This window comes from Thalassophryne amazonica, chromosome 3 (genome assembly GCF_902500255.1).
Source record: "Thalassophryne amazonica chromosome 3, fThaAma1.1, whole genome shotgun sequence".
Classification (NCBI taxonomy): domain Eukaryota; kingdom Metazoa; phylum Chordata; class Actinopteri; order Batrachoidiformes; family Batrachoididae; genus Thalassophryne; species Thalassophryne amazonica.
Genome location: NC_047105.1, coordinates 3,856,910 through 3,884,745, shown reverse-complemented (window position 1 = coordinate 3,884,745; position 27,836 = coordinate 3,856,910). Strand labels below are relative to the sequence as shown.

The 27,836-nt window shown below is 42.0% G+C and overlaps 1 protein-coding gene across 2 annotated transcripts; it reads right to left on the bottom strand.

The window, feature by feature from the left end:
• Nucleotides 1–50: 50 nt before the first annotated feature.
• On the bottom strand, nucleotides 51–27,075 carry dram2b (DNA-damage regulated autophagy modulator 2b). Of its 2 annotated transcripts, none has more exons than XM_034164680.1 (8): nucleotides 24,472–24,604; nucleotides 21,837–22,024; nucleotides 21,053–21,120; nucleotides 14,505–14,647; nucleotides 14,245–14,422; nucleotides 13,878–13,960; nucleotides 3,101–3,193; nucleotides 51–599 (listed from the first exon to the last, which is right to left on the bottom strand). In XM_034164680.1, exons 2-8 carry the CDS (start codon nucleotides 22,010–22,012, stop codon nucleotides 465–467), a joined length of 876 nt encoding a protein of 291 aa, XP_034020571.1. In that variant the 5' UTR covers nucleotides 22,013–22,024; nucleotides 24,472–24,604; the 3' UTR covers nucleotides 51–464. The 2 variants fall into 2 exon arrangements, with proteins under 2 accessions (XP_034020571.1, XP_034020580.1); XM_034164689.1 differs by lacking the exon at nucleotides 21,837–22,024 and adding an exon at nucleotides 26,918–27,075 and having other exon boundaries at nucleotides 111–599; nucleotides 24,472–24,619.
• Nucleotides 27,076–27,836: the final 761 nt, after the last annotated feature.

Below are 27,836 nucleotides of genomic sequence, written 5' to 3'. Positions count from 1 at the left end.
CACTGAGTGAAACAGGAAAGTGTGAAAAACTGATTACCTTCAGCCTCACTCGATGTTCGGTATGATTAAATGGACACCACAAAATGTCATCTTTGTTCCACTCGAACAGAAAACCGTCACATTTAGTGAATGGTGCTTTAATTTCACTAAAGTCAGAGGGATGATCAGTACTGAGGACAAAAACTACACATTTTCTAAGACATACAAGGGGGGGGGGGGGGGGGGTGCTCCATATTACTAATCAGTAAATATCAACATGTAAACATTATTCCTCTGGAATATTTAAATCCTGTTGTATTTGTTTTTATAATTATTTATCAGCACTTGTCTTTGTGTATTTATCTGTTAAACTGTGAATATTTCCAAGTGCCTAAAACATTTGCACAGCACTATGTACTTGCAAGTATAAAATACAATTAAGCATGACACGGGTGCGGCAGCAGGAGGTGATGGGACATGGCGGCTCAGCGGCCTCCTGTCAGAAGCGGAGACTCTTCAGACGCTTCAAGTTTGTGTTGTGGCGGTGCAGCGTCGCCATGTGGCCAGTAGTCGTACAGATGGCTGCTCTGCAGGTCCACTTCTGCTCGTAAAGTGATTTTCTAGACAAAGAAGTTAGAAACTCAGTTAAAAATTAAACTGCAGCATCTAAAGCCATAAAAAATTAATTCACTCATCTTCAACCACTTATACGGATTCAGGTCGCGGGGGTAACAGCTCCAACAGGGGACCCCAGACTTCCCTTTCCCGGGCCAAACTGACCACCTCTGAGTGGGGCATCCCGAGGCATCCCCGGGCCAGTGTGGAGATATAATCTCTCCACCTAGTTCTGGGTCTTCCCAGGACTGGTTCTCCTCCTAGATGGACGTGCCTGGAACACCTCCCTATGGAGGCGCCCAGGAGGCATCCTTACCAGATGCCCGAACCACCTCAGCTGGCTCCTTTCAACGCGAAGGAGCAGCGACTCTACTCCAAGTTACCCACGGATGACCGAGCTTCTCACCTGATCTCTAAGGGAGACACCAGCCACCCTCCTGAGGAAGCCCATTTCAGCCACTTGTAACCGTGATGTATTTCTTTGGGTCATGACCCAACCCTCATGACCATAGGAGAATAGGAAGGAAGATTGACCAGTAGATCGAGAGCTTTGCCTTTTGGCTCAACTCCCTTTTCGTCACAACACTACGGTGGAGCGAATGCAATACCGCCCCTACTGCACCAATTCTCCGGCCAAGCTCCATCGTCCCCTCACTCGTGAACAAGATGCCAAGGTACTTGAACTCCTTCACTTGAGGCAAGATCGTATTCCCTACCCGGAGTAGGAAATCCATCGGTTTCCTGCTGAGAACCATGGCATCAGATTTAGAGGTGCAGATCCTCATCCCAGCCGTTTCACACTCGGCTGTGAACCGATCCAGTGAGTGTTGGAGGTCACAGGCTGATGTAGCCAACAGGACCACATCATCTGCAAAAACCAGTAATGAAACCTGATGAGACACCTTCTCCAAGTCCACAAAACACATATAGACTGGATGGGCATACTCCTAGGCACCCTCCAGGATTCTTGTAAGAGTGAAGAGCTGGTTGGTTGGTCCACGACCAGGACAGAACTTGTATTGTTCCTCTTCAATCAGGTTAGACCAGGAGTGGGCCACGAGGGCTAAGACACTACAGGCTTTACTTGCAACCAATCACCTCAGGTGGGTTGCTGATGAGCTTCCCCCCTGAACATAAACACCTGATTGTCAATGAAATCACCTGTTGAGGTGACTGGTTGCAAGGAAAACCTGTAGTGTTTTGGCCCTTCATGGCACATGATTGCCCACCATTAGATGAGACTATCAGCCGAAATCTTTCCAGCACCCTGGAATAGACTTTACTAGGGACATGGGGTAGTGTGATGCCCCTCTAATGGCACACACGCTCTGGTTCCCATATTTAAAAAAAAGGGGACCAGTCTACTCCAGGGTGCTGGAAAGGAGGGTTCAGCCGAACCAAAGTACCAAGGGTGTGACAAACTGGGGTGGTGTTCCCCTTTTTTAAAAAAAAGAAAAAAAAAAGGGGATCACCACCCTAGTTTGTCACACCTTTGGAACTGTCCCAGTCCTCCATGCATTGTTGAAGAGACATCTCATCCAAGACAATCCCTTCACACCCAGAGCCTTCAACATTCCTGGATGGACCTCATCAACCCCCAGGGTTTTACCACTGAGGAGTTGTTTGACTACCTCAGTGACTTCCACCAGTGAAATTGATCTCCCATCAGCTTCCAGCTCTGCCCTGACTATAGAGAGCACTGCAGTTTGATGCAGGAGTTCCTCAATGTTCCTTCCAGCACCCAATTACCTCTTCAGTTGAGGTCAACAGAGTCCCATCCTTACTGTAGACAGCTTGGATAGTTCCCCATTTTCCTCACAATCACGCCTCTCCAGGTGTCTCTGTCATTGCCCACGTGTGCGTTGAAGTTCCCCAGCAGAACAATGGAGTTGCTGACTGGAGCCCCATACAGGACTCTGGCCAGTGACTCCAAGAAGGCCAAATACTCTGAACTGCTGTTCGGTGCATACACATAGACAACAGTCAGAATCCCCCTCTGCCACCCAAAGGTGCAGGGAGGTGACCTTCTCATCTACGGGGTAAACTCTAATGTAGCGGCGCTCAGCCGGGGACTCGTGAGTATCCCCTCACCTGCCCGGTGCCTCACACCCTGGGCAACTCCAGAGAAGAATAAGGTTCAACCCCTATCAAGGAGAATGGTTCCGGAGCCGAAGCTGTGCGTGGAGGCGGGGACCACCAGATCTAACTGGTAACGCTCCACTTACCGCACAAGCTCTGGCTTCTTCCTCCACAGTGAGGTGACATTCCACACCCACAGAGCTAGCCTTTGCCGCCTGGGTCGAGTCCATCGAGACCCTCGACTTTCACTGCCACCCATAGGACAACGCACCCGACCCCTGTGATTCCCCCTTCCGGTGTTGAGCTCACAGGGTGACTTAAACTGGATAGCCCTGCTGCTCAACAGTGCCCTCTGCGGCCTCAATATGTAAGGAGCCCCCGAAAAAACATCATTTTGGTGATGTTTGTCAAGGAGGTGGCAACGTACCTGAAAGTCTCTGATGAAGGTGAGGAAGAAGGTGATGAAGGAGAAGGCCAGAGACCATTCAAATGTGGTGCTGATGATGTGCGCCACATAACCCTGGCAACAGAAACAAAACCTCTGATTGGCTGTTGTTAGCAGAAACAAAAATTTAATCATCAAATATTTTGCATCCACCACATATATTAACATATTCTGTTTAAGGAGATTAGGATTTTTTTTTTCATGTTTTAATTTACAATCCATGCGGAAAATATTCACAGCACTTCTTTTTCTATGCTTTATGTTACAGCCTTATTCCAAAACAGAGTAAATTCATTTATTCCCTCAAAAATTCTACACACAACACCCCATAATGACAACATGAAAAAAGCTGTCTTTTTTGCAAATTTATTAAAAAAAAAATAAAAAAAAAATAAGAAATCACATGTCCATAAGTATTCACAGCCTTTGTTCAATACTTTGTTGATGCACCTTTGGCAGCAATAACAGCCTCTGACTTTATATGTAGACAGGTGTGTGTCTTTCCAAATCATACTCTACTCTTTTCTACTCTCCTATTTTACTCTTCCTTTTTAGATATTTAGATATACCTTTATATACTAGCATAGTTCCACCTTAGAATTGGAATATCAAATCAAATCAATTTCATTTATATAGCGCCAAATCACAACAAACACTTGCCCCAAAGTGCTTCATATTGTAAGGCAAAGCCATACAATAATTACAGAAAAACCCCAACTGTCAAAACAACCCCCTGTGAGCAAACACTTGGCGACAGTGGGAAGGAAAAACTCCCTTTTAACAGGAAGAAACCTCCAGCAGAACCAGGCTCAGGGAGGGGCAGTCTTCTGCTGGGACTGGTTGGGGCTGAGGGAGAGAACCAGGAAAAAGACATGCTGTGGAGGGGAGCAGAGATTGATCACTAATGATTAAATGCAGAGTGGTGCATACAGAGCAAAAAGAGAAAGAAACACTCAGTGCATCATGGGAACCCCCCAGCAGTCTAAGTCTATAGCAGCATAACTAAGGGATGGTTCAGGGTCACCTGATCCAGCCCTAACTATAAGCTTTAGCAAAAAGGAAAGTTTTAAGCCTAATCTTAAAAGTAGAGAGGGTGTCTGTCTCCCTGATCTGAATTGGGAGCTGGTTCCACAGGAGAGGAGCCTGAAAGCTGAAGGCTCTGCCTCCCATTCTACTCTTACAAACCCTAGGAACTACAAGTAAGCCTGCAGTCTGAGAGCGAAGCGCTCTATTGGGGTGATATGGTACTATGAGGTCCCTAAGATAAGATGGGACCTGATTATTCAAAACCTTATAAGTAAGAAGAAGAATTTGTGGAACCTTGTGGAACTCCATAATTAATCTTAGTCTGTGAAGAAGATTCCCCATTTACATGAACAAATTGTAATCTATTAGATAAATATGATTCAAACCACCGCAGCGCAGTGCCTTTAATACCTATGGCCATAAGAAGATCATTTGTAACCTTCACTAATGCTGTTTCTGTACTATGATGAATTCTAAAACCTGACTGAAACTCTTCAAATAGACCATTCCTCTGCAGATGATCAGTTAGCTGTTTTACAACTACGCTTTCAAGAATTTCTGAGAGAAAAGGAAGGTTGGAGATTGGCCTATAATTAGCTAAGATAGCTGGGTCAAGTGATGGCTTTTTAAGTAATGGTTTAATTACTGCCACCTTAAAAGCCTGTGGTACATAGCCAACTAATAAAGATAGATTGATCGTATTTAAGATCGAAGCATTAATTAATGGTAGGGCTTCCTTGAGCAGCCTGGTAGGAATGGGGTCTAATAGACATGTTGATGGTTTGGAGGAAGTAACTAATGAAAATAACAGACAGAACAATTGGAGAGAAAGAGTCTAACCAAATACCGGCATCACTGAAAGCAGCCAAAGAGAACGATATGTCTTTGGGATGGTTATGAGTAATTTTTTCTCTAATAGTTAACATTTTATTAGCAAAGAAAGTCATGAAATCATTACTAGTTAAAGTTAAAGGAATACTCGGCTCAATAGAGCTCTGACTCTTTGTCAGCCTGGCTACAGTGCTGAAAAGAAACCTGGGGTTGTTCTTATTTTCTTCAATTAGTGATGAGTAGTAAGATGTCCTAGCTTTACGGAGGGCTTTTTTATAGAGCAACAGACTCTTTTTCCAGGCTAAGTGAAGATCTTCTAAATTAGTGAGACACCATTTCCTCTCCAACTTACGGGTTATCTGCTTTAAGCTGCGAGTTTGTGAGTTATACCACAGAGTCAGGCACTTCTGATTTAAGGCTCTCTTTTTCAGAGGAGCTACAGCATCCAAAGTTGTCCTCAATGAGGATATAAAACTATTGACGAGATAATCTATCTCACTCACAGGGTTTAGGTAGCTACTCTGCCCTGTGTTGGTATATGGCATTGGAGAACATAAAGAAGGAATCACATCCTTAAACCTAGTTACAGCGCTTTCTGAAAGACTTCTAGTGTAATGAAACTTATTCCCCACTGCTGGGTAGTTCATCAGAGTAAATGTAAATATTATTAAGAAATGATCAGACAGAAGGGGGTTTTCAGGGAATACTGTTAAGTCTTCAATTTCCATACCATAAGTCAGAACAAGATCTAAGGTATGACTAAAGTGGTGGGTGGACTCATTTACATTTTGAGCAAAGCCAATCGAGTCTAACAATAGATTAAATGCAGTGTTGAGGCTGTCATTCTCAGCATCTGTGTGGATGTTAAAATCGCCCACTATAATTATCTTATCTGAGCTAAGCACTAAGTCAGACAAAAGGTCTGAAAATTCACAGAGAAACTCACAGTAACGACCAGGAGGATGATAGATAACAAATAAAACTGGTTTTTGGGACTTCCAATTTGGATGGACAAGACTAAGACAAGCTTTCAAATGAATTAAAGCTCTGTCTGGGTTTTTGATTAATTAATAAGCTGGAGTGGAAGATTGCTGCTAATCCTCCGCCTCGGCCCGTGCTACGAGCATTCTGGCAGTTAGTGTGACTCGGGGGTGTTGACTCATTTAAACTAACATATTCATCCTGCTGTAATCAGGTTTCTGTAAGGCAGAATAAATCAATATGTTGATCCATAATTATATCATTTACTAACAGGGACTTAGAAGAGAGAGATCTAATGTTTAATAGACCACATTTAACTGTTTTAGTCTGTGGTGCAGTTGAAGGTGCTATATTATTGTTTCTTTTTGAATTTTTATACTTAAATAGATTTGGTGGTCTGGGAGCAGGCACCGTCTCTACGGGGATGGGGTAATGAGGGGATGGCAGGGGGAGAGAAGCTGCAGAGAGGTGTGTAAGACTACAACTCTGCTTCCTGGTCCCAACCCTGGATAGTCACGGTTTGGAGGATTTAAGAAAATTGGCCAGATTTCTAGAAATGAGAGCTGCTCCATCCAAAGTGGGATGGATGCCGTCTCTCCTAACAAGACCAGGTTTTCCCCAGAAGCTTTGCCAATTATCTATGAAGCCCACCTCATTTTTTGGACACCACTCAGCCAGCCAGCAATTCAAGGAGAACATGCGGCTAAACATGTCACTCCCGGTCTGATTGGGGAGAGGCCCAGAGAAAACTACAGAGTCCGACATTGTTTTTGCAAAGTTACACACCGATTCAATATTAATTTTAGTGACCTCCGATTGGCGTAACCGGGTGTCATTACTGCCGATGTGAATTACAATCTTACCAAATTTACGCTTAGCCTTAGCCAGCAGTTTCAAATTTCCTTCAATGTCGCCTGCTCTGGCCCCCGGAAGACAATTGACTATGGTTGCTGGTGTCGCTAACTTCACATTTCTCAAAACAGAGTCGCCAATAACCAGAGTTTGATCCTCAAAGGGTGTGTCACCGAGTGGGGAAAAACGGTTAGAGATGTGAACGGGTTGGCCGTGTACACGGGGCTTCTGTTTAGGACTACGCTTCCCCCTCACAGTCACCCAGTCGGCCTGCTTTCCCGGCTGCTTGGGATCTGCCGGGAGGGAACTAACGGCGGCTAAGCTACCTTGGTCCACACCGACTACAGGGGCCTGGCTAGCTGTAGGATTTTCCAAGGTGCGGAGCCGAGTCTCCAATTCGCCCAGCCTGGCCTCCAAAGCTACGAATAAGCTACACTTATTACAAGTACCATTACTGCTAAAGGAGGCCGAGGAATAACTAAACATTTCACACCCAGAGCAGAAAAGTGCAGGAGAGACAGGAGAAGCCGCCATACTCAACCGGCTAAGAGCTAGTAGCTGCGCTAAGCTAGCGGATTCCTAAAAACACGCAAAGTGAATAATGTGTATTCACTATTCGACATATATTGTTAAACTCTGCTCATCTTCTTTTTAGTGATTTTCAATATTTACCTTCTGGCTCACGGCTCAGGTTTCCCTCTGTGAGGGGTAACAGATTTAAGTTCTCTTTTGTTCCTGCAGCCATTGCTGTTCTGAACGTACGCCAAGGAAGGAGTTAAAACTGGAATCATTTTAATGGACTGTATTTTAATGTTTGGACTGTAATTGTTTGTGATGCTGCACTATGGTAATGGTACTGGTGTGTGTTGTGTCATGTGCTTTTGATGTATTCTCAGGCTGCAGAACTGGTTGCCCCATGGGGGACACAAATAAATAAAGTGAGTGTAAATAATTTAGAGGTGATTCAGCAGAGGGAGTGCTTTAGTTAAGGCACGTGAAGATTACACTGTGAAACAAATCTTTATCTAGTTAACTAGATCAATCTAACTGCGCAGATTAAACTGCTAACAGATACAGAAAAACACCACTGTGCTCCGGAACAGGAAGTGATACAATACCACAGTGAGAGCCAACCACCAGTGGTTGGCTCTCACTGCTGAATATACCAGCAGAAGACTGCCCCTCCCTGAGCCTGGTTCTGCTGGAGGTTTCTTCCTGTTAAAAATGAGTTTTTTCCTTCCCGCTGTCGCCAAGTGCTTGCTCATAGGGGGTCGTTTTGACCGTTGGGGTTTTTTTGTAATTATTGTAAGGCTTTTGCCTTACAATATAAAGCACCTTGGGGCAAGTGTTTGTTGTAGTGCTATGTGACTAAAAAGATTAATCCAGGTTTTGAGTATATTTCTTATTGTTACATGGGAAACAAGGTACCAGTAGATTCTCACAAATCCAACAAGACCAAGCATTCATGATATGCACACTCTTAAGGCTATGAAATTGGGCTATTAGTAAAAAAAAAGTAGAAAAGGGGGTGTTCACAATAATAGTAGTGTGGAATTCAGTCAGTGAGTTCATCAATTTTGTGGAACAAACAGGTGTGAATCAGGTGTCCCCTGTTTAAGGATGAAGCCAGCACCTGTTGAACATGCTTTTCTCTTTGAAAGCCTGAGGAAAATGGGACGATCAAGACATTGTTCAGAAGAACAGTGTAGTTTGATTAAAAAGTTGATTGGAGAGGGGAAAACTTATACACAGGTGCAAATAAATTATAGGCTGTTCATCTACAATGATCTCCAATGCTTTAAAATTAATCTGTAGAAACATCTCAAGGATGATCAGTGACACATGAGCTCAATTTTGAGCTTCATGGCAAAGGATGTGAATACTTATGTTTTTATTTTTAATGAATTTGAACCCCCCCCCCCCCCCAAAAAAACTTTATTTCGCATCATCATTATGGGGCACTGTGTGTAGAATTTTGAGGAAAAAATTTATTTAATCCATTTTGGAATAATGCTGTAATATAACAAATTGTAGAAAGTGAACATTTTCCGAATGTACTGGAACTAAAACAGTAGGTCACATAAGCTGTGATACCCCCCACCGCCGAAACATCATCAATCCACAATACAAAATTTTAATATTTTATGATCATAAAAACTGGTGCAGATTTGGAAACTCTTTTTGCTGACAACATTCCAAATCTGAAGGAGAAACACTGAACCCGTTGTGAGATCCGTCAGTTTGCCCCAGGGCAGGTGTGGCTGCACCACCAGCAATGTGTGAATGTGCGAGTGAATGAATAATGAAACTTGTGAAGCCCTTTGGGTATGTTGAAAGGCGCTCTATAAATCCAAGTCATTATTACCTCCGCTAAGGAGGTTATGTTTTCGGTCGCGTCCATTTGTTTGTTTGTTGGTTTGTTAGCAGGATTACTCAAAAAAATCCTCAACGGATTTCAATGAAATTTTTACCAGGGGTGTATCTTGGCCTAACTTAGAAGTCATTAAATTTTGGTAATGATCCGGAACACGATCCGGATCCAGTAATTTTTTTAAGGATTCATCATCATTGAGGGATAGGACCAATTTCAACATTTTTGCATCTAACTTCATGAAGACGGGTCACAAAGGCTGAACAAAAATTAAGTTACAACAATAATTTAGCATTTGGTTCTCCTCATTGAATAAACTTGTTATTAGAAAATTAAAAAAGTGTAGTTCATGCAGTTTCTCTTTATAAATACATTTGCTGAAGATCTAAGGATTTAACCCTCTGGGGCCGACGCAGTCGTATACGATGGCTGAGACCAAGCTTTATTAAATTATAAATAACTTTTTATTAATGATATTTGCAGAAAAGTTAACTCCATGGACTTTCGAGCCACCGTCCTCCATCTTTGTACTCCTCATAGAAGCTGTGTGATGACGTGAGCAATGTGAGTGTCCAATCGGAATTGGTTCACCATCACATGGTTTTCCAAAATCCAATCGTAGGGCAGATTCACCACACGTGACACACCAAAGATTGTTTGTAGGAGTGATGTGTTACTAGTTTATTATAGTTTGCTGTGTGTTTTGAATAAATGTGTGAAAAATTATTTCTGCTTTACTTTTTCCTTAGTTCTGATTGCAAACCTTTACTACACTTATAAAACACAACTATAGCATATATATTTTGAAAGTACAGGTTGTCCTAAAAAAGAGACATAAAACTTGATAGTGGGATGCAGGGAGAGCTGTTAACAGCAACAATAAAACATTTATTCCAGGTGAGTGAACTGTCCAAAAAAATGCCCTCGGACCCCAGAGGGTTAACCACTGAATCTGAAACATGACGGTAGATGCATGAAACGATGTGGAATAAGTCTCTTTGCCAAAGGGTATTCCATGTGACATCAGTGACCCTATGGCCTTGGTGGAGGTTTGTACTCTCCGAATGCTTCTAGTTATTATTATTCTCATCTAGCTCCAAAAGGATGCACAATCCGTTCTACAATCCTTCAGCTGGGCTTCAACTTAATTTCAAATTAACTGGTTTAAATTTCTTTTGAAGTTTGGCAGACTGACATCTACATTTATTACATTTTATATAGTGCCAAATCACAACAAAGCGGCCTCAAGGCACTTTAAACAAGTAGGGTCTAACCTTACCAACCCCAAGACAAGAGAACACAGGTGACAGTGACTCCCTCTGATGATTTGAGGAAGAAACCTCAAGTGGACCAGACTCAAAGGGGTTGGTAACATCAGCTGCAACAATTTCAGGCACGGAATCCCGCGATCAGTCCAGGGTTTGAGTAGTTCAGCTAAATATGGAGGTGCTAGTTCATCAATAATTTTATAGGCTAGTAACAGAACGTTAAAATCTGATCTCACAGGAACAGGAAGTGAAGTTTAAAATTAAGTTTATACTTACTGAGTTTATAGTATTTACATAAATTGTGCAATAATTATTTAAACAAAATTGGGCAGGTGCATAAATTTGGGCACACTTGTCATTTTAATGATTTGAATATATTTAGCACTAATTATTGAAACACAAAATTGGTTTGGTAAGCTCACTGACCCTTGACCTCCTTACACAGGTGAATCCAATCATGAGAATGCGTATTTAAGGTGGCCATTTGCAAATGTTTCCCCTCTTTGCATCTCTTCTAATGTGTGGCAACATGGGAGCCTCTAAACAACTCTCAAATGACCTGAAAACAAAGATTGTTCAACATCATGGTTTAGGGGAAGGATACAAAAAGCTATCTCAGAGATTTCAGTTGTCAGTTTCCACTGTGAGGAACATAGTGAGGAAATAGAAGACCACAGGCACAGTTCTAGTTAAAGCCTGAAGTGGCAGGCCAAGAAAAATCTCAGATAAGCTGAAATGAAGGATGGTGAGAACAGTCATAGTCAACCCACAGACCTGCTCCAAAGATCTACAACATGATCTTGCTGCAGATAGTGTCTCTGTGCATCGTTCAACTATACAGCACAATTTGCACATGGCTGAAAAAGAACACAGCATTCCAAGAAAAACACTTGCTACCTACAGTAAAATTTGGAGGTTCCATCATGCTGTGTGGCTGTGCTGTCTGAATCTTGTTAAAGATTCAGATTCAGACTGGGAATCTTGTTAAAGTTGAGGGTCACATGGATTCCAGTCAATATCAGCAGATTCTTGAGAACAATGTTCATGAATCAGTGACAAAGTTGAAGTTGTGCCGGGGCTGGATCTTTCAACAAGACAACGACCCTAAACACTGCTCAAAATCTATTAAGGCATTCATGCAGAGGAACAAGTACAATGTTCTGGAATGACCATCTCAGTCCCCAGACCTGAATATTATTGAAAATCTGTGGTGTGATTTTAAGCGGGCTGTCCATGCTCAGAAACCAACAAACCTGAGATGTTTTGTAAAGAAGAATGGTCCAAAATACCTTCAACCAGAATCCAGATTCTCATTGGAAGGTATAGGAACCGTTTAGAGGCTGTTATTTCTGCAAAAGGAGGATCTACTAAATATTGATGTATTTTTTCTGTTGGGGTGCCCAAATTTATGCACCTGCCTAATTTTGTTTAAATAATTATTGCACACTTTCTGTGAATCCTATAAACTTCATTTCACTTCTCAAATATCAGTGTGTTTGTCTGCTATATGATATATTTAATTGAAATTGCTGATCCAAACAACCAATGATTTATAAAGAAAAATCATGGAAATCATCAGGGGGCCCAAACTTTTACATACAATTATATTTCACAGGTGGAAGAAAGCAGTTCTCGTAATATTTCTAGTGTGGAGGTCAAAGGACAATGTAGGATCAAAAATTACCCCAAGGTTCCTCATTTTGTCAGTGTGATATATGACACGCGAGCCGAGGCTGAGCGTTAACTGGTCAAATTGATGCCGATGTCTCACTGGACCAAGAACCATCATTTCAGTCTTATCAGAGTTTAAAAAGAAGTTGCTCGACATCCAACTTCTCACTGATGCAAAACAATCTCTAAGGATTTTATGTGGATGAGATTACCAGCAGTTATGGTCAGTGAGAATTCCATGTCTAACCGGCGTGTATTATTTTCATGTATACACACACATAGTTCGGCGAGTTAAGTCACTGTAATATCACTCTGCTCTGGTCGTTACCATAGCAACGCACAAATCAGTTGGTGCAGATCAGCTGTGTTTTGACAAGTGAATGACAGAAATGCGATAAAACATGGATTTCCAAGTGAATTTTAATATTTTTGGCCAAAATAAAACATTTGAGGAATGAAAAGAGAGGAGGAGAGGAAACGAAAACAGCAGCAAAAGCAACGGCATAAAGATTTAACATCGAATGAACTGGACAAGATTGAAGACGGGAAAGAAGAAGAGAACAGTTGCAGAGGATGAAAATATCTTGAGACTGGCATAAAATAGTCCCAAATACTTACGCATTTTTATGCATGACGCAGAGTCTAAAACACCACAACGCGAAGCAGAGTGGTGTTACTCCACGAAGTGCATTCAAACCGTATAATGCATGGCTTCGAGTTGTTTAATCTTTATGTATAACTGAGTACCAATGAAAGTTAAACCCAAAACACTGCAATATGTGAGGGAGAAAAGCAGGGGGCCTAAGACAGACCCCTGCGGAAACCAAATTTCATGTCACTAAGGTTAGAGGTAGTGTTACTGTACAAAACACAGTGAGAACGACTGGTCAAGTATGACGTCAGCCACGCAAGGGCACTCCCAGTAATCCCAAAGTGATTTTCCAGCCTATCAGGTAGAATATGATGATCCATGGTATCAAATGCAGCACTGAGATCTAACAGCAACAGAACCGTAGTGGTGTCTGAATCCACTGTAAGCAGAAGATCATTCACCACTTTAGTGAGAGCCGTCTCTGTGGAATGATATTTTCTAAAAGCAGACTGCAGTGGCTCAAAGAGATTATTCTCAGTAAGATAGTCTACGAGCTGTCGTGAAACCACTTTTTCCAGAATTTTAGAGAAAAATGACAGATTTGATATCAGCCTATAGTTTTTCAATACACTAGGGTCAAGATTAGGTTTCTTAAGTAATGGTTTAATCACTGCAGATTTGAAACATTTAGGAACAGATCCAGAAGTTAAAGAAAGATTAATCATTTCCAGCACAGTCGGCCCAAGAGTGGACCACAGGTCCTTAAACAGTTTGGTTGGTATAGGATCAGATAAACAGGTTGTGCTTTTTGTTGACATTATGAGTTTCCTAGTGAGATACTGTCAGATTCTGTAAATCTAGGTAATACCTCAGTAGTGGCGCCCACCTCAATAGCAGGGTGTAGTGGCTGGGTTAAGGCATGCTGGGATATGTTTAACCTAATGTCTTCTATTTTCTTCTCAAAGTAATTCAGGAAATCTTGCTGTAAAATGACAGTGAACTACAGGTGGTTGTCCATGAACAAGTGTTGCCACCGTGTCGAACAAGAACTTTGAGTTATGCTTGTTTTTGTTGATCAAATCAGAATTTCTTTGGTTTTATTTGGGTTTTCTAACATTTACTGATTAGCATTAGCGTTGCCATGACAACCTTGGCAGAATGACTGACCGTTTCTCCGGGCGTCCAGTGCAGTTTATGAGGCACGTCCACGCCGGGCAGACTGCTGTACATGATGACCGACGACACAAACACTGACGGCAGGGGGTGCTGTTATGGAAAAACAACAGTGGAACACAGCGCCAACTGTTAACCCAGGCGCTGTTTTTGTTTTTATATTGTATTGTTTTCATTATGTCTGATTTTAGACTTCTAATTGGGTCTTATTCTCACTGTTAATATTGTCATTGTGTACCTTGTCGTTTGTGTGCTCCTGCTGCAACACTAATTTCTCTTCACGGGACAATAAAGAAATTCTGATTCTGATTAGAATGCTAAAGCTAACATGCTACTTTTTCCACTCTCCTTTTCAGGATACTGCCAACGATGCTGCTCAGGGTCCAGACACTGATACTGAGCCGGACCAGGAAGACGGTCCGGCTGTGCACGTGGGGCTGCATATAGAAGGACAGCAGGGTCTGAACCAGGATGTAGAGTGCTCCCACCCCTAGAGTCAGCACCGCCCCCAGCAGGTGAACGGGGAACAGCGTCGTCTTCTGCAAACACAAACACACATTCTGAGATAACAGCCGCTTGGCACTCAGCTGGACTCGTGTCACGTCATGTGCACAAACTAACCTGGAAGTTGCCAACAACACACATTCCAAAGCAGCTGATGAGTCCCAAGAGCAGACCGGACTGGTTCAGGCAGTGCAGCTTCAGCCGCTCCGGTTCCGTCAGAGCCTCCACCTGTTTGTAACGCACGTACACCGTGGCTATGCCTGCGACCAATCAACACACAGCACAGGCCATCACTCAGAAACAAAGAACAACAGTATAACAAAACATGTTTATCATTTTTTTCTGATTTTGTCGGTAATACAGAGCCACTGAGACAGACTGCGTGTGCGTGTTGACTTTCGTTGGCATCGTTTAACCTTCGCTCAGCTTCGTTCCTGCACCCGGCGCTTCATCAGGATTTTTAAACTGTCGAAAATTTGAACGAAGGGCAACGAAAACCTCAATTCGTCCGTATTTTGTTTTGCTGTCGCTCTTGACGGTTTCTTATCGTTTGCTTAGTTTTTGTAACTTTAGCCTTTCGTTTGACTTCCTTCAACCAGCTGAATGTTTTCACACAGTAAAAAAGCCAGTTTTTGTGGAGGAGCTGCATCTCCGTCCCAGATTCGAGTCCTGGATCACAGAGATGTGGACACACACTGCTCCAGCTGTGGCTCCAGGCGCGTTTTTGTTTAAAGTGTCGAGATCAATGTTAGCTTCGGTTTTGTTTCGTTCTTCTTTCGTCCCTTTTGTGCTCTTGATTCCCAGGATATTCGGTGATAAAGCTCGTTCATCCACCGTTCTCAACAAATTGTCATTTTTGTAATTTTTTCCCTTCATTCAGGACTCGTCGTGTGACTGGGCCATAAGAAAAGTGAGTGATCTGTGACAAACGTGGAGCAACACAAAACACTAATGAGGCTGTTTTTCATTCCTCACGTCAGGAAAATAAAGTTAATCTGTGTGCACTGTGCACACAGATTACCGACCGAGTGACAACAAAACAACACTGATCAACGTGTGATTAATCTAGATTCTAAAAAACTGGAATTAATTCATCTAAATTAATGCTTTATTTTGACAGCCACAGCCACGTCACGTTACCATGACGATGTCATGTTTGCTACAGTACATGGAAACAAACATTTACGCCAAATTAATGAGATTTAAATGTTAAATCTTTTGCAGCTCAGATTTTCTGAACTACAACTTTTTTATGCAGTTAAACTGGTTCAAACACGTGTGACACAAAGTGGATTTATTCACTGTAAAAGTTTTGTTTATATATTTTAACCATCTTCTCCATGTTCACCGAGTGTTAACACGTTCTGAAGGACTGCAGGTGAGATCTTCTACATCGGACCTCTGGCTCTGGGTTTTGACTCCCTATAGCCCGAGTTTTACTGATTTTATAGTCTTAGGAGGGAATTCCTGAAATCAAAGTCTTGGATTTTGGTCGGTCTAACCTGGAACACACAGTCATGACAACGGTACAAAGACGGTGACTGTACACGGTTTTTAAATCACAGAAAGAATTCTACCAACCATTAGATGCCATAATGAAGCCTGTGGTCCTGTCCTGGAGTCACCAGTGCAGAATGCTGATTGGTTGATGTGATTCTGTGGAGCGGCGAGCTAGAGTGCCTCGATTGAGAGAGTGGCGTCAACTCAGAACATGGCGCCATTTTGGTTCCAACTGCAGTGAACTACTGAATGAACCTTTTATGTTTTCAACAATTTTTAAATCATTTAACCACAAACAGCAACACATCCAGGTACAGGTGCTATCAAAAAAAAAAAAAAAAAAAAAAAAAATATATATATATATATATATATATATATATATATATATATATATATATATATATAAAATAGTTAAGCTATCAAATTTACATAAATTGACAAGTTGTGATGATTTATTTAATTAATTTAAAGCCTGATTCATGCAGCTGCAGCTGTGTAACTCTGTGTCATACAATGACGTGCGTGACAGTTTTAAAGTTCTCCGTCTCTGGATTATGATTTATTCTGGACTAATTTGACCCTCAACAAGCTTTTATTTCAACAATCATCACCTCCAAATCAAAGGTAAATTACATTCAAAGGTAAAGTACATTTTCCACTTTTACCGACTTTGTGCTGTAAATTTGATGTAGACTTTTCTGATCCATTTATCAGCATGCGCACTGTAAAAACTATTATGATGGCAGACAAAGGATTAAAAGCAGAAAAGTGTCAAATCACAGCCTTTTGTGTCTGATTTAACAGGTGCATGTCAGGCTTCAGGTCCCAGTCTGAACACAGTTTGAAAAAACTAAACGGTTGGACTTTTAATCACAGAAATGACTCTGGTCCCACTTTCTTCGAATCAGTGAGTCAGTGGCTTTAATTTGTACCTCTGTTACTGCACTTCCAGACTGCTCAGGGTTTTTAATGGAAATACATTGTGATCGGATGGGACATTTCCCCGATGGGAGCGATATGTAACAGATTAGTGACAGTCAGGAGACACTGAACATCTATGGGGAATCCTGCATTGGGACTCTCGGGACCCAGGTCCTATGAGTCAGCATCTGACACAGACAGCAACAAACCTGGGTGTAAAACTGGACAGTGAGCTTAAATTTGATGCTCAGATTAGGTCAGTAGTCAAGTCCAACTTTTATCAATTTAGACAACTGAAAAAGTAAGTCCCTTCGGCTGCTTCCTTGTTTGCACTCGGGGTTGCCACAGCAAATCCAAGGTGAATCTGCATGTTGAACTGGCACAGGTTTTACGCCGGATGCCCTTCCTGACACAACTCCACATTACATGGAGAAATGTGGCAGGGGTGGGATTTGAACCCGGAGCCTTCTGCACTGAAATGCACTGCGCATTAACCACTTGGCCACCACCCAACTCTCTTAAAACACATTTCTTCTCTTTGGCTTTTAACTCAGCTTGAGATGTTGGTTCTTATTATTTATTGTTTTAACTGTGGTTTATTTATTTATTATATATATAAATATATAAAGTGCTTTAAAAATAAATTGAGATTTAATGACTGGGTCAAAATTTCCACTGAAAATTTTTTTCTGCCAAATGTATTTGATCCATTATCAAAATGTAATCAGCGTACGCACTGCAAAAAAAAAAAAAAAACTATTAAAATATGTTTGCTGTGTTTGATTTTAACAAGTGCACGTCAGGCTGCGGCTCCAAGTCTGATCACAGTTTGAAAAAAAATAAACGGTTGGGCTTTTAATCATGGAAATGAGTCCAGTCCCACATGCGAGGGGTTTAATGGAAATACAACCCCAATTCCAATGAAGTTGGGACGTGGTGTAAAATGGAAATAAAAACAGAATGCAATGATTTGAAAATCCTCTTCAACCTATATTCAATTAAATACACCACAAAGACAAGACATTTAATGTTCAAACTGATAAACTTTATTGTTTTTGTGCAAATATTTGCTCATTTTGAAATGGATACCCGCACTCTTACTATGAAGCCACACTGTTGTAACACGTGCAGAATGTGGGTTGGCACTGTCTTGCTGAAATAAGCAGGGACGTCCCTGAAAAAGACGTTGCTTGGATGGCAGCATGTGTTGCTCCAAAACCTGGATGTACCTTTCAGCATTGATGGTGCCATCACAGATGTGTAAGTTGTCCATGTCATGGGCACTAACACACCCCCATACCATCACAGATGCTGGGTTTTGAACTTTGTGCTGGTAACAATCTGGATGGTCTTTTTCCTCTTTTGTCCAGAGGACACGACGTCCATGATTTCCAAAAACAATTTGAAATATGTACTCATCAGACCACAGCACACGTTTCCACTTTGTGTCTGTCCATTTCAAATGAGCTCGGGCCCAGAGAAGGTGGCGGCGTTTCTAGATGTTGTTGATGTTTGGCTTTCACTTTGCATGGTAGAGTTTTAACTTGCACTTGTAGACATACAGTGAGGAAAATAAGTATTTGAACACCCTGCGATTTTGCAAGTTCTCCCACTTAGAAATCATGGAGGGGTCTGAAATTTTCATCTTAGGTGCATGTCCACTGTGAGAGACATAATCTAAAAAAAAAAATCTGGAAATCACAATGTATGATTTTTTAAATAATTTATTTGTATGTTACTGCTGCAAATAAGTATTTCAACACCTGTCAATCAGCAGAAATTCTGGCCCTCAAAGACCTGTTAGTCCGCCTCTAAAAAGTTCACCTCCACTCCACTTATTATTCCAAATTAGAAGCACCTATTTGAGGTCTTTAGCTGCATAAAGACACCTGTCCACCCCACAGAATCAGTAAGACTCCAACTACTAACATGGCTAAGACCAAAGAGCTGTCCAAAGACACCAGAGATAAAATTGTAGACCTCCACAAGGCTGGAAAGGGCTACAGGGCAATTGGCAAGCAGCTTGGTGAAAAAAGATCAACTGTTGGAGCAATTATTAGAAAATGGAAGAAGCTAAACATGACTGTCAATCTCCCTCGGACTGGGGCTCCATGCAAGATCCCACCTCGTTGCATATCAATGATCCTAAGAAAGGTGAGGAATCAGCCCAGAACTGCACGGGAGGAGCTGGTCAATGACCTGAAGAGAGCTGGCACCACTGTTTCCAAGGTTACTGTGGGTAATACACTAAGACGTCATGGGTTAACATCATGCATGGCACGGAAGTTTCCCCTGCTTAAATCGGCACACGTCCAGGCCCGTCTTACGTTTGCCCAGGACCATTTGGATGATCCAGAGGAGTCATGGGAGAAAGTTATGTGGTCAGATGAGAACAAAATAGAACTTTTTGGTCTTAATTCCACTCGGCGTGTTTGGAGGAAGAAGAATGCTGAGTACCATCCCAAAAACACCGTCCCTACTGTGAAGCATGGGGGTGGAAGCATCATGCTTTGGGGGTGTTTTTCTGCACATGGGACAGAACGACTGCACTGTATTAAGGAGAGGATGACCGGGGCCATGTATTGTGAGATTTTTGGGGAACAACCTCCTTCCCTCAGTTAGAGCATTGAAGATGGGTCGTGGATGGGTCTTCCAACATGACAATGACCCGAAGCACACAGCCAGGATAACCAAGGAGGGGCACTGTAAGAAGCATATCAAGGTTCTGGAGTGGCCTAGCCAGTCTCCAGACCTGAACTCAATAGAAAATCTTTGGAGGGAGCTCAAACTCCGTGTTTCTCAGCGACAGCCCAGTAACCTGGCTGATCTAGAGAAGATCTGTATGGAGGAGTGGACCAAAATCCCTACTGCAGTGTGTGCAAACCTGGTGAAAAACTACAGGAAATGTTTGACCTCTGTAATTGCAAACAAAGGCTACTGTACCAAATATTAACATTGATTTTCAGAGGTGTTCAAATACTTATTTGCAGCAGTAACATACAAATAAATTATTAAAAAAAAAAATCATACATTGTGATTTCCGGATTTTTTTTTTTTTTTTTTTTTTTTTTAAGATTATGTCTCTCACAGTGGACATGCACCTAAGATGAAAATTTCAGACCCCTCCATGATTTATAAGTGGGAGAACTTGCAAAATCACAGGGTGTTCAAATACTTATTTTCTTCACTATAGCAATGAACTGTGTTAACTGACAATGGTTTTCTGAAGTGGTAAGATCGCGGTAAGATCCTTTACACAATGATGTTGGTTTTTAATACAGTGCCACATGATGGATCATGGGCAGATCACGGGCATTCAATGTTGGTTTTCAGCCTTGCCGCTTACATGTAGAAAGTTCTCAAGATTCTTTGAATCTTCAGATTATATTATGGACTGTAGATGATGGAATCCCTAAATTCTAAGCAATTGAACACTGAGAAACATTGTTCTTAAACTGTTGGATTATTTTTTCACCCAGTTGTTCACAAAGTGGTGATCCTCTCCCCATCTTTGCTTGTGAATGGCTGAGCCTTTTGGGGATGCTCCTTTTATACCCAATCATGACACTCACCTGTTTCCAAGCAGGTGTTCTTTGAGCATTCATCAACTTTCCCAGTCTTTTATTGCCCCTGTCCCAGCTTTTTTGAAACATGTTGCAGGCATCCATTTCAAAATAAGCAAATATTTGCAGAAAAGCAGTTTGAACATTAAATATCTTGTCTTTGTGGTGTATTCAATTGAATACAGGTTAAAAAGGATTTGCAAATCATTGTATTCTGTTTTTATTTACATTTTACACAACGTCCCAACTTCATTGGAATTGGGGTTGTAGGTGAGTTTTACTGTACATGAAACTGAACAATAAATTGCAAAGCTTTGATGATGAAGTCTCTTCCATCCCACAAGGCTGACTTTATTTTCCCAAATTTTTCTTCTGTTCAGATCTGAAGGGAATCTGTACATCTTGAAGCCCTTGTTGTGTCTATTTGTGCCTCCAAATGCAGAACAACTCGGCATTTTCAGTGAATAAATAAATAAAATAGCTGGATTTACATGCAGACACATTAACATCAAATGAGTCACATGACCGATTTTTTTCGACTTGTCATGTCGCCACTTTCTCAATTAAGGCACACTACGCCAAACCAACCAATCACTTTCAACTGATCAATTCTAAAACATAGTTGGGTTAAAATCAATCAATGAATCAATAATGACAGACTGATGGTTTGACAAGTTTTACCTAAAAATGCTGAGATGTCCAACATGATGCCAAACACACACCTCTCCGGCGCCATCGCCCCTGTGTCACTGCAACAACACCACACACACGTCCAAAAGTATTAGAACACATTTATAGATCAAAAGAGGAGGAGATGCTTCAGAATCTGGGCTTTAACAGAGCCTGAATGGGGTTTGGATGACATCTAGTGGTAACAATTCATACTGCAGCTCATCAAACAGCCGGGCGGCGTTTAAGTGCGCACTCAAATGCACCACCAGTGGCGTATGTGCAGGTGGTTGGCAGATCTCTGTAGCAAAGTCGGCCAAACAGCCACACCACAAAAACAAACAAACAGCAGCTGTAAGCGCTCGCAGACAGCACTGTGATCTGTAACACTCCAGAGGTCACCCACCTCAGTGGAACACTGTGGATCTGGTAACTCAGCCTGGAATTACAAATGTTACAGACTCGATTATTTTTGTTTTTCTGCCTCAACAGCCTCATTCATTGAACACAATCAATTACACAATAATCAGGGACATTATACAGTAAGTGAATTCTCTGAAGTGAGTGAGGGAAGCCACAGAGGCGCGGGGAGGGCTGCAAATTTCTAACTTGGAGTGATCATACAGTTGAGCCCCGTTAACTCGCGATTCGGCGATACTCTCTATCAAGTTGTGGACCCCGAAAATTTAGACTTTTGTATAAAAGTCAGTTCTGATTTGACTGTTTTTGGGGAGGATAGTGAGTGCAGATGATTCAGGATAGTGATTTTCTTCTTCCTCCTCCGGCTGCTACTCACCACGCATGTGGCAGGTGCCTGTATAAATCCCGGCCCCATCTGGCATCCTGGCAGGGCAGAGCAGCAGTCGCAGTGGGCCGACCATGTCCCTGCGCTCGCAGCCTGAGTGGTCCAGGAGGTCCGTCAGACTGCGCTGTGTGCCTGCTTCTGACTGCCTGTTTGTACCCTCTGCTCATGGCCAGGTCATGCTTGAAAAAGAGGTTTTAACTGTCAGAGTTTTCTACCTGGTTAAATAAAGAACCGGTGTAAGTCACATCCAAAACCTTAGAATCATCAGGAATCTTCTGCACATACAGCTGCTCAAGGAGGTAAAAAAAGATCTTGAACCCACTCCAGATGCAGAACGTTTATTAACATTATTAATGTTGCATTTACACGTAGGCAGGACGCGTTACAAATGTCATATTTGTGTCATTCTTGGCAAATTCCTGACATTCTTAACATGACTTGACACATCTGAATAGGTTTCTTAATAGTGCGTGTTGGTGCCTGACAGGGATGTGAATCATACAACAACTCACGATTCAATTCGATTCTGATTGTTGGGGTGAAGATTAGATTTGTAATCGAATTTTGATTCAAGGAGCTCTGAGAAATAGTTATATTACTTAAAAAATGTTTGTTTAAGAAAATGCAGCTTTAGAAGGTTAATCAAGTGATTCTAAAGATGTAAATTTACTTATCTGCTTTGCTGGTTCAGAGTTGGCTGGCAGATTAGTGAAGTGATAGAGTGTGTGCTGGTCAGTAGTTAGCAGCGGCCGCTGCTCCGCTTCTTTTAGCTCTGGGTAATGGGATAGCATGTGGGCTTGTGGATTTGAAGTGTTTCCAAAGTACTTGACTTTCATTTTGCAGATTTTTTACACTGCATAAGTCATGTCAAGCTCCTTCTTACGCAGCAAATAATAAAATCCAAAACGCGCCCAAACATTTGCCTTCAGTGAAGACGATGCTGGCTGAATTAGCTCTTCATGCTCCATGCTAAGCTGCAGCTCACGAATGTTTGAAGCATGCCGGACACTCCCCTCGCAGGGACGCTGTAGTACGGACGCCGTTGCCTGACAAATGGTACACACAGCGACTAAGCAAGAAAATGTTTAAAAAAATGCTTTTTAAAAATCGATTCTTGGACATTTTGAATCGATTCAGAATCGTAATAAATAAGAATTGCGATTCGGACGTGAATCGATTTTTTCCAGGACCCCTAGTGCGTGATATTCCTGATTTTCATGGAGCATGTTTTTGGCTGTCAAAAATCTTCCACGAATGTCACACACCACCCTCATTTCGCCTCATGTCGTGGAGGTTGCAACTAAGCGTGTTGACCCGTCTTGATTAGTGGTGATCCTTAATAGTGCATAACAGCATTCTTCTCTGACGCACAATTAAACTCTGCTGCACCGCATTCAGTTTCATTGCTGTAGTATGCTGAAGGAGGAGTGACGCCAAGTCCGCTAAAAGTTTCGTTCCAGTGCTCATCAGCGCGCTCCTGCAGGTGTTCCACTTGCTGGTTCTGCTGTGCCTGATGCTTGGGAAAACGCATAAGACGAGAACCGCATGGAGCCACACATCTGGCTCTCTCAGTCTCCTCCTCCTCTCTGTGCCACTCCATGGCACAGAGCCCAACTAAGCATGCAGTCACAAAGTTCTTCTGCTGTGGATTTTGAGGAGCAAACTGGATCGATCTGAATTTATGGGTGTGTGTGGAGACCATTCGCCTCATTCACAACTTGACAGAACGTAACGATACGCTGTTACACGCAAAGCAATGCTTCATAACATAGTTGGACTCAGAGTCAATGAATGAAAACGTGATGGTACAGATTTTGGGCTGTAAACCCGATTCTGCAATACAAGTTTTTACGTTTAATATTGTGTCCTCAGTACTGACTATACTACTGACAGAGTAGAAAACTACTACAGTGACATTTTCAGACGTTTGGTATCAACTTGATACCAAAGTACGGGATCTCGTGACCTCCTGGGTCAAAACATTTGAGTCTTCAGTTACAAGCGTTAGATTTATCATTTAAACCAGGATCTTTGCTGGTTTGGACTCCAGGTGCGTGTCCCTGCAGGTAAACGCTGCTGCTCCAGTACCGTCGGTCCTGCTAGCACATCTCTTTGCTCCTCTGCGTAAATGTTTTCATCTCTGCAGAGGACACTCCGCTTCGTCCTGCATCCTCCATCAGCCTCTATCTGTTTTCTGTTTCAGTTTTTCTCATGTCAAATGGTCATGAATCACCATGTGGTGGCGCTGCAGTGACTACATCTCCTGTTACAGCCACCGTTTATTCTGGATGAGGAGGACGATTTATAAGGGATGTGGACCAATGGGATGTGGATCAATCTTGTGTTTGAGTGTCATCTCTGTATGAATAGCGACTTTGAACTCTAACAGCTGTGACAATAAATAAATAAATAAATAATTCTGAGCCAATCATCCTGTGCATTTGCAGAGGGTGTGGCAACAGGAAGTGATGCTGTTGTGTACGCTCATCAGGTTCTGGATTAATCTGGTTTCAGTTCTTGTGGTCCATCTTCATTCATTTCAACTGTTTGTTATCCCGCCCCCACACACTGCTCCACCGACGACTGGTGGGAGTGGGCGTGGCCTGCGTGAGGACGACTGACTCACCTGATATAAGGGACCAGAGGATCCACATGTCTCAGCAGGACGGCAGTGATGTAGGCAAAGATGAAGGACGCCGCTGTCCAGATGACCAGCGCAGCGGGCAGGAAGCACAAACCCTGCTGGAACCACCACATGACTGAGGCTCCGCCTCCTGGAGCAAGAAGGGAATTCCGGATAATGATGCTTACACAGGATCATATCAAGCAGAGACTAGCCCCGCCACCTTACGCCAGCTGGATGATGTCATTGTTTGAAACCAAAGTCAGATCACCTTTTAAAAGCTTCAAGCTGTCACAGTGAGGTTCGGCTTCTGTTTCTCAACGCTGCAGGTTCGATTCCTGAGCCGGTCTATTCCACGCTGCTTTGCTATAAAAATTAGAGCCCGACCAATATATCGGCCGGCTGATATAAGCCCTTTTCAAAGTACTTACTATCGGCCGAAATTTTGCCGATAGAACGCTGATAATTTCTCAGAAACAGAACAGTTACTAAAATAATGTTTGTGTTGGCAATGTAAAATGTCCTTGCACCCTTTGTCCAGTAGATGGAGCTCTGACTCCATTCAACTGAGAGCTGCTTACACCCCTGCTTAAATGTGCTCATCACCGGCCCCCGTAGTTCGTCGTCACACTGCACTGATCGGCTGACAAAAGCATACAAGTAAGTTTATAAGGATGTTGTTTGTAATAACTTTGCGATTACATTCACCCCACATTTCTCTCGTTTCAGTTCAACTCAATTTATATAGTAATGTGTCAAATGTGCTTCATTGCATCATTCACGCTTTTTATTAAGCCCACGTTGTGTAGACCTTATTTCTAGCATGAAAAACTTTCGTTTACTGCTAAGAGGTCAAAACATTCACCGGAAGGGTTCTGGGAATTACTGCGATTCGCCATTAACCATCTGGGGCCGACACCGTCGTATACGACGGCTGGGACCAAGCTTTACTAAATTGTCAATAACTTTTTAATGATAAGCGATAGAAACTTACTTTCACCGTCGGCCATCTTGGTACTCCTCATAGAAGATGTGTGATGACGTGTGCAATGTGAGTCCAATCAGAATTGGTTCTGTCTCACATGGTTTTCCAAAATCCAATCATAGGGCAGATTTACCTCACATGATATGGCAAAGATTGTTTTCAGGAGTGATATCTTACTAGTTGGCCCGTTTGAATAGCCCCCTAACTGCTCCAATTGCATTTTTTGAACTTGAAAATTCTTCTCTGTTATAAAGTTAATCAATATGAGAACAAAGCTTCAGCTTTTAGCTCATACATTTTTTGTTAAGGGTCCAAAAAAGAACATTTTATTCATTTAAAAAAAAATAACGATATTTGGATGAAAAATGCAGATAATCGATACATCGGCTGATTTGCCGATAGCTGATAAATCAGCCGATGTATCGATTATCTGCATTTTTCATCCAAATATCGTTATCGCCATTAACCTCAAACAATCCATATCGGTCGGGCTCTAATAAAAATATTCTAGATTTAAATAAAAACTGTCTCCGTCTCGGAAAGAAGACTTTTATTTTCTGTAATAAAAGTAAATAAGCAGCTTTCTCTATGTTGTGTTTTGGCTCCTCCCACTTGCTCCCCTCAGGACGTAACCTCACAATCCCCAGTATGGGAGGCGGAAGCTCTCACCAATCGACTAAAACCCGGGTTCTGGCGGGACTGGCCAGAGAACCCTTTAGCTGTCAGGGAGTGAGGCCCATTGACTACCACATGCACAGCGCCTCCTGCTGGCCATAAATAACAAAAGTGGGTGTTTGATGTTCAGAGCTGACATTTCTCCGACATCTTCAAAGGTGCAGCTGTAACAAATACACTGAGTAACTACAAATATTGCAGTAGATTTAAAATGATTACAGGTTTTCGATTTTGTGGTAAAAACTTTCAGGATAATTTCTCTGTACATATTTAACCCATTTCAGTCATAACTGCAGATGAAAGACCATTTACTGAAATGATCAGCATTTAGATTTTGCTGCGTCAGACTTAGAAATGTCTTTTTTCTTTGAATTCCAATGAAACAAAAAAAAAGTAAGACCTAAACGTGCATTAAAACAACACTGCATTAAGTGGTTGTAATTTGCACCAAAACACGTCTGAGCGTCTGATGCAGATGGAAAAGTGCTATATAAATGCAGTCCATTTACCATTTTTAACTCCATAAATAGTAAATAAATAAATAATTAAACTAAAATTCACCCGTCTAACAGATCTATGGTTGCAGTAAGCCAGGATGGCCACTGGGGGCAAACTACAACTATATTGTTAAATATAGTCAAAGTAGCGGTAAAGAACTCGACGTTGCAGTAGCAGGTAGTAAGTAAACACTTGTTTGTAAACACTGGTTAGTTCAGTCTCGGGTTGTTAGTTAAACCGGTTTGTTGTGTTTGCCAAGCTAACGTTAGCATTCATCACAGCCATACGCACCGTGTATCTTCTGATGACGTCACTCCACAGACATGACGTCGCAGTCTGCTGTTTTATAGATTTTAATTTAAGTTCATAGCAGCGCGAATATTAACCAAACTTCATAAACTGTACTTGCGCTGTACTTCCTCCTTTTTCTTCTTCATGTTACTTATCGACGACTTGCAAGCTAAAGTGCATTACCGCCCACAAGTGGACAAGAAGCGAAACAGCAATTTAACAAAAACAGCCTCTCGGCTTCAGAATCAGAATCAGAATCGCCTTTATTCAGCAAGTTTCTACAAGACTACAATGACTTTGACTTCAGTTTGAGCTGCACTCTCTCTGTACGAGCATGTACAAATATACACCAAACACTGAATTCACAGTAAATACATAATGAGCAGAGTTAGGAAACATAAAACCACAACTGCTATCCTACAAGTTTTACACATTTTGTCATTGCACAAAAATCAATCAATTTCAATCAATTTTATTTATATAGCGCCAAATCACAACAAACAGTTGCCCCAAGGCGCTTTATATTTTAAGGCAAGGCCATACAATAATTACGTAAAAACCCCAACGGTCAAAACGACCCCCTGTGAGCAAGCACTTGGTGACAGTGGGAAGGAAAAACTCCCTTTTAACAGGAAGAAACCTCCAGCAGAACCAGGCAGCATAACTAAGGGATGGTTCAGGGTCACCTGATACAGCCCTAACTATAAGCTTTAGCAAAAAGGAAAGTTTTAAGCCTAATCTTAAAAGTAGAGAGGGTATCTGTCTCCCTGATCTGAATTGGGAGCTGGTTCCACAGGAGAGGAGCCTGAAAGCTGAAGGCTCTGCCTCCCATTCTAGTCTTACAAACCCTAGGAACTACAAGTAAGCCTGCAGTCTGAGAGCGAAGCGCTCTATTGGGGTGATATGGTACTACGAGGTC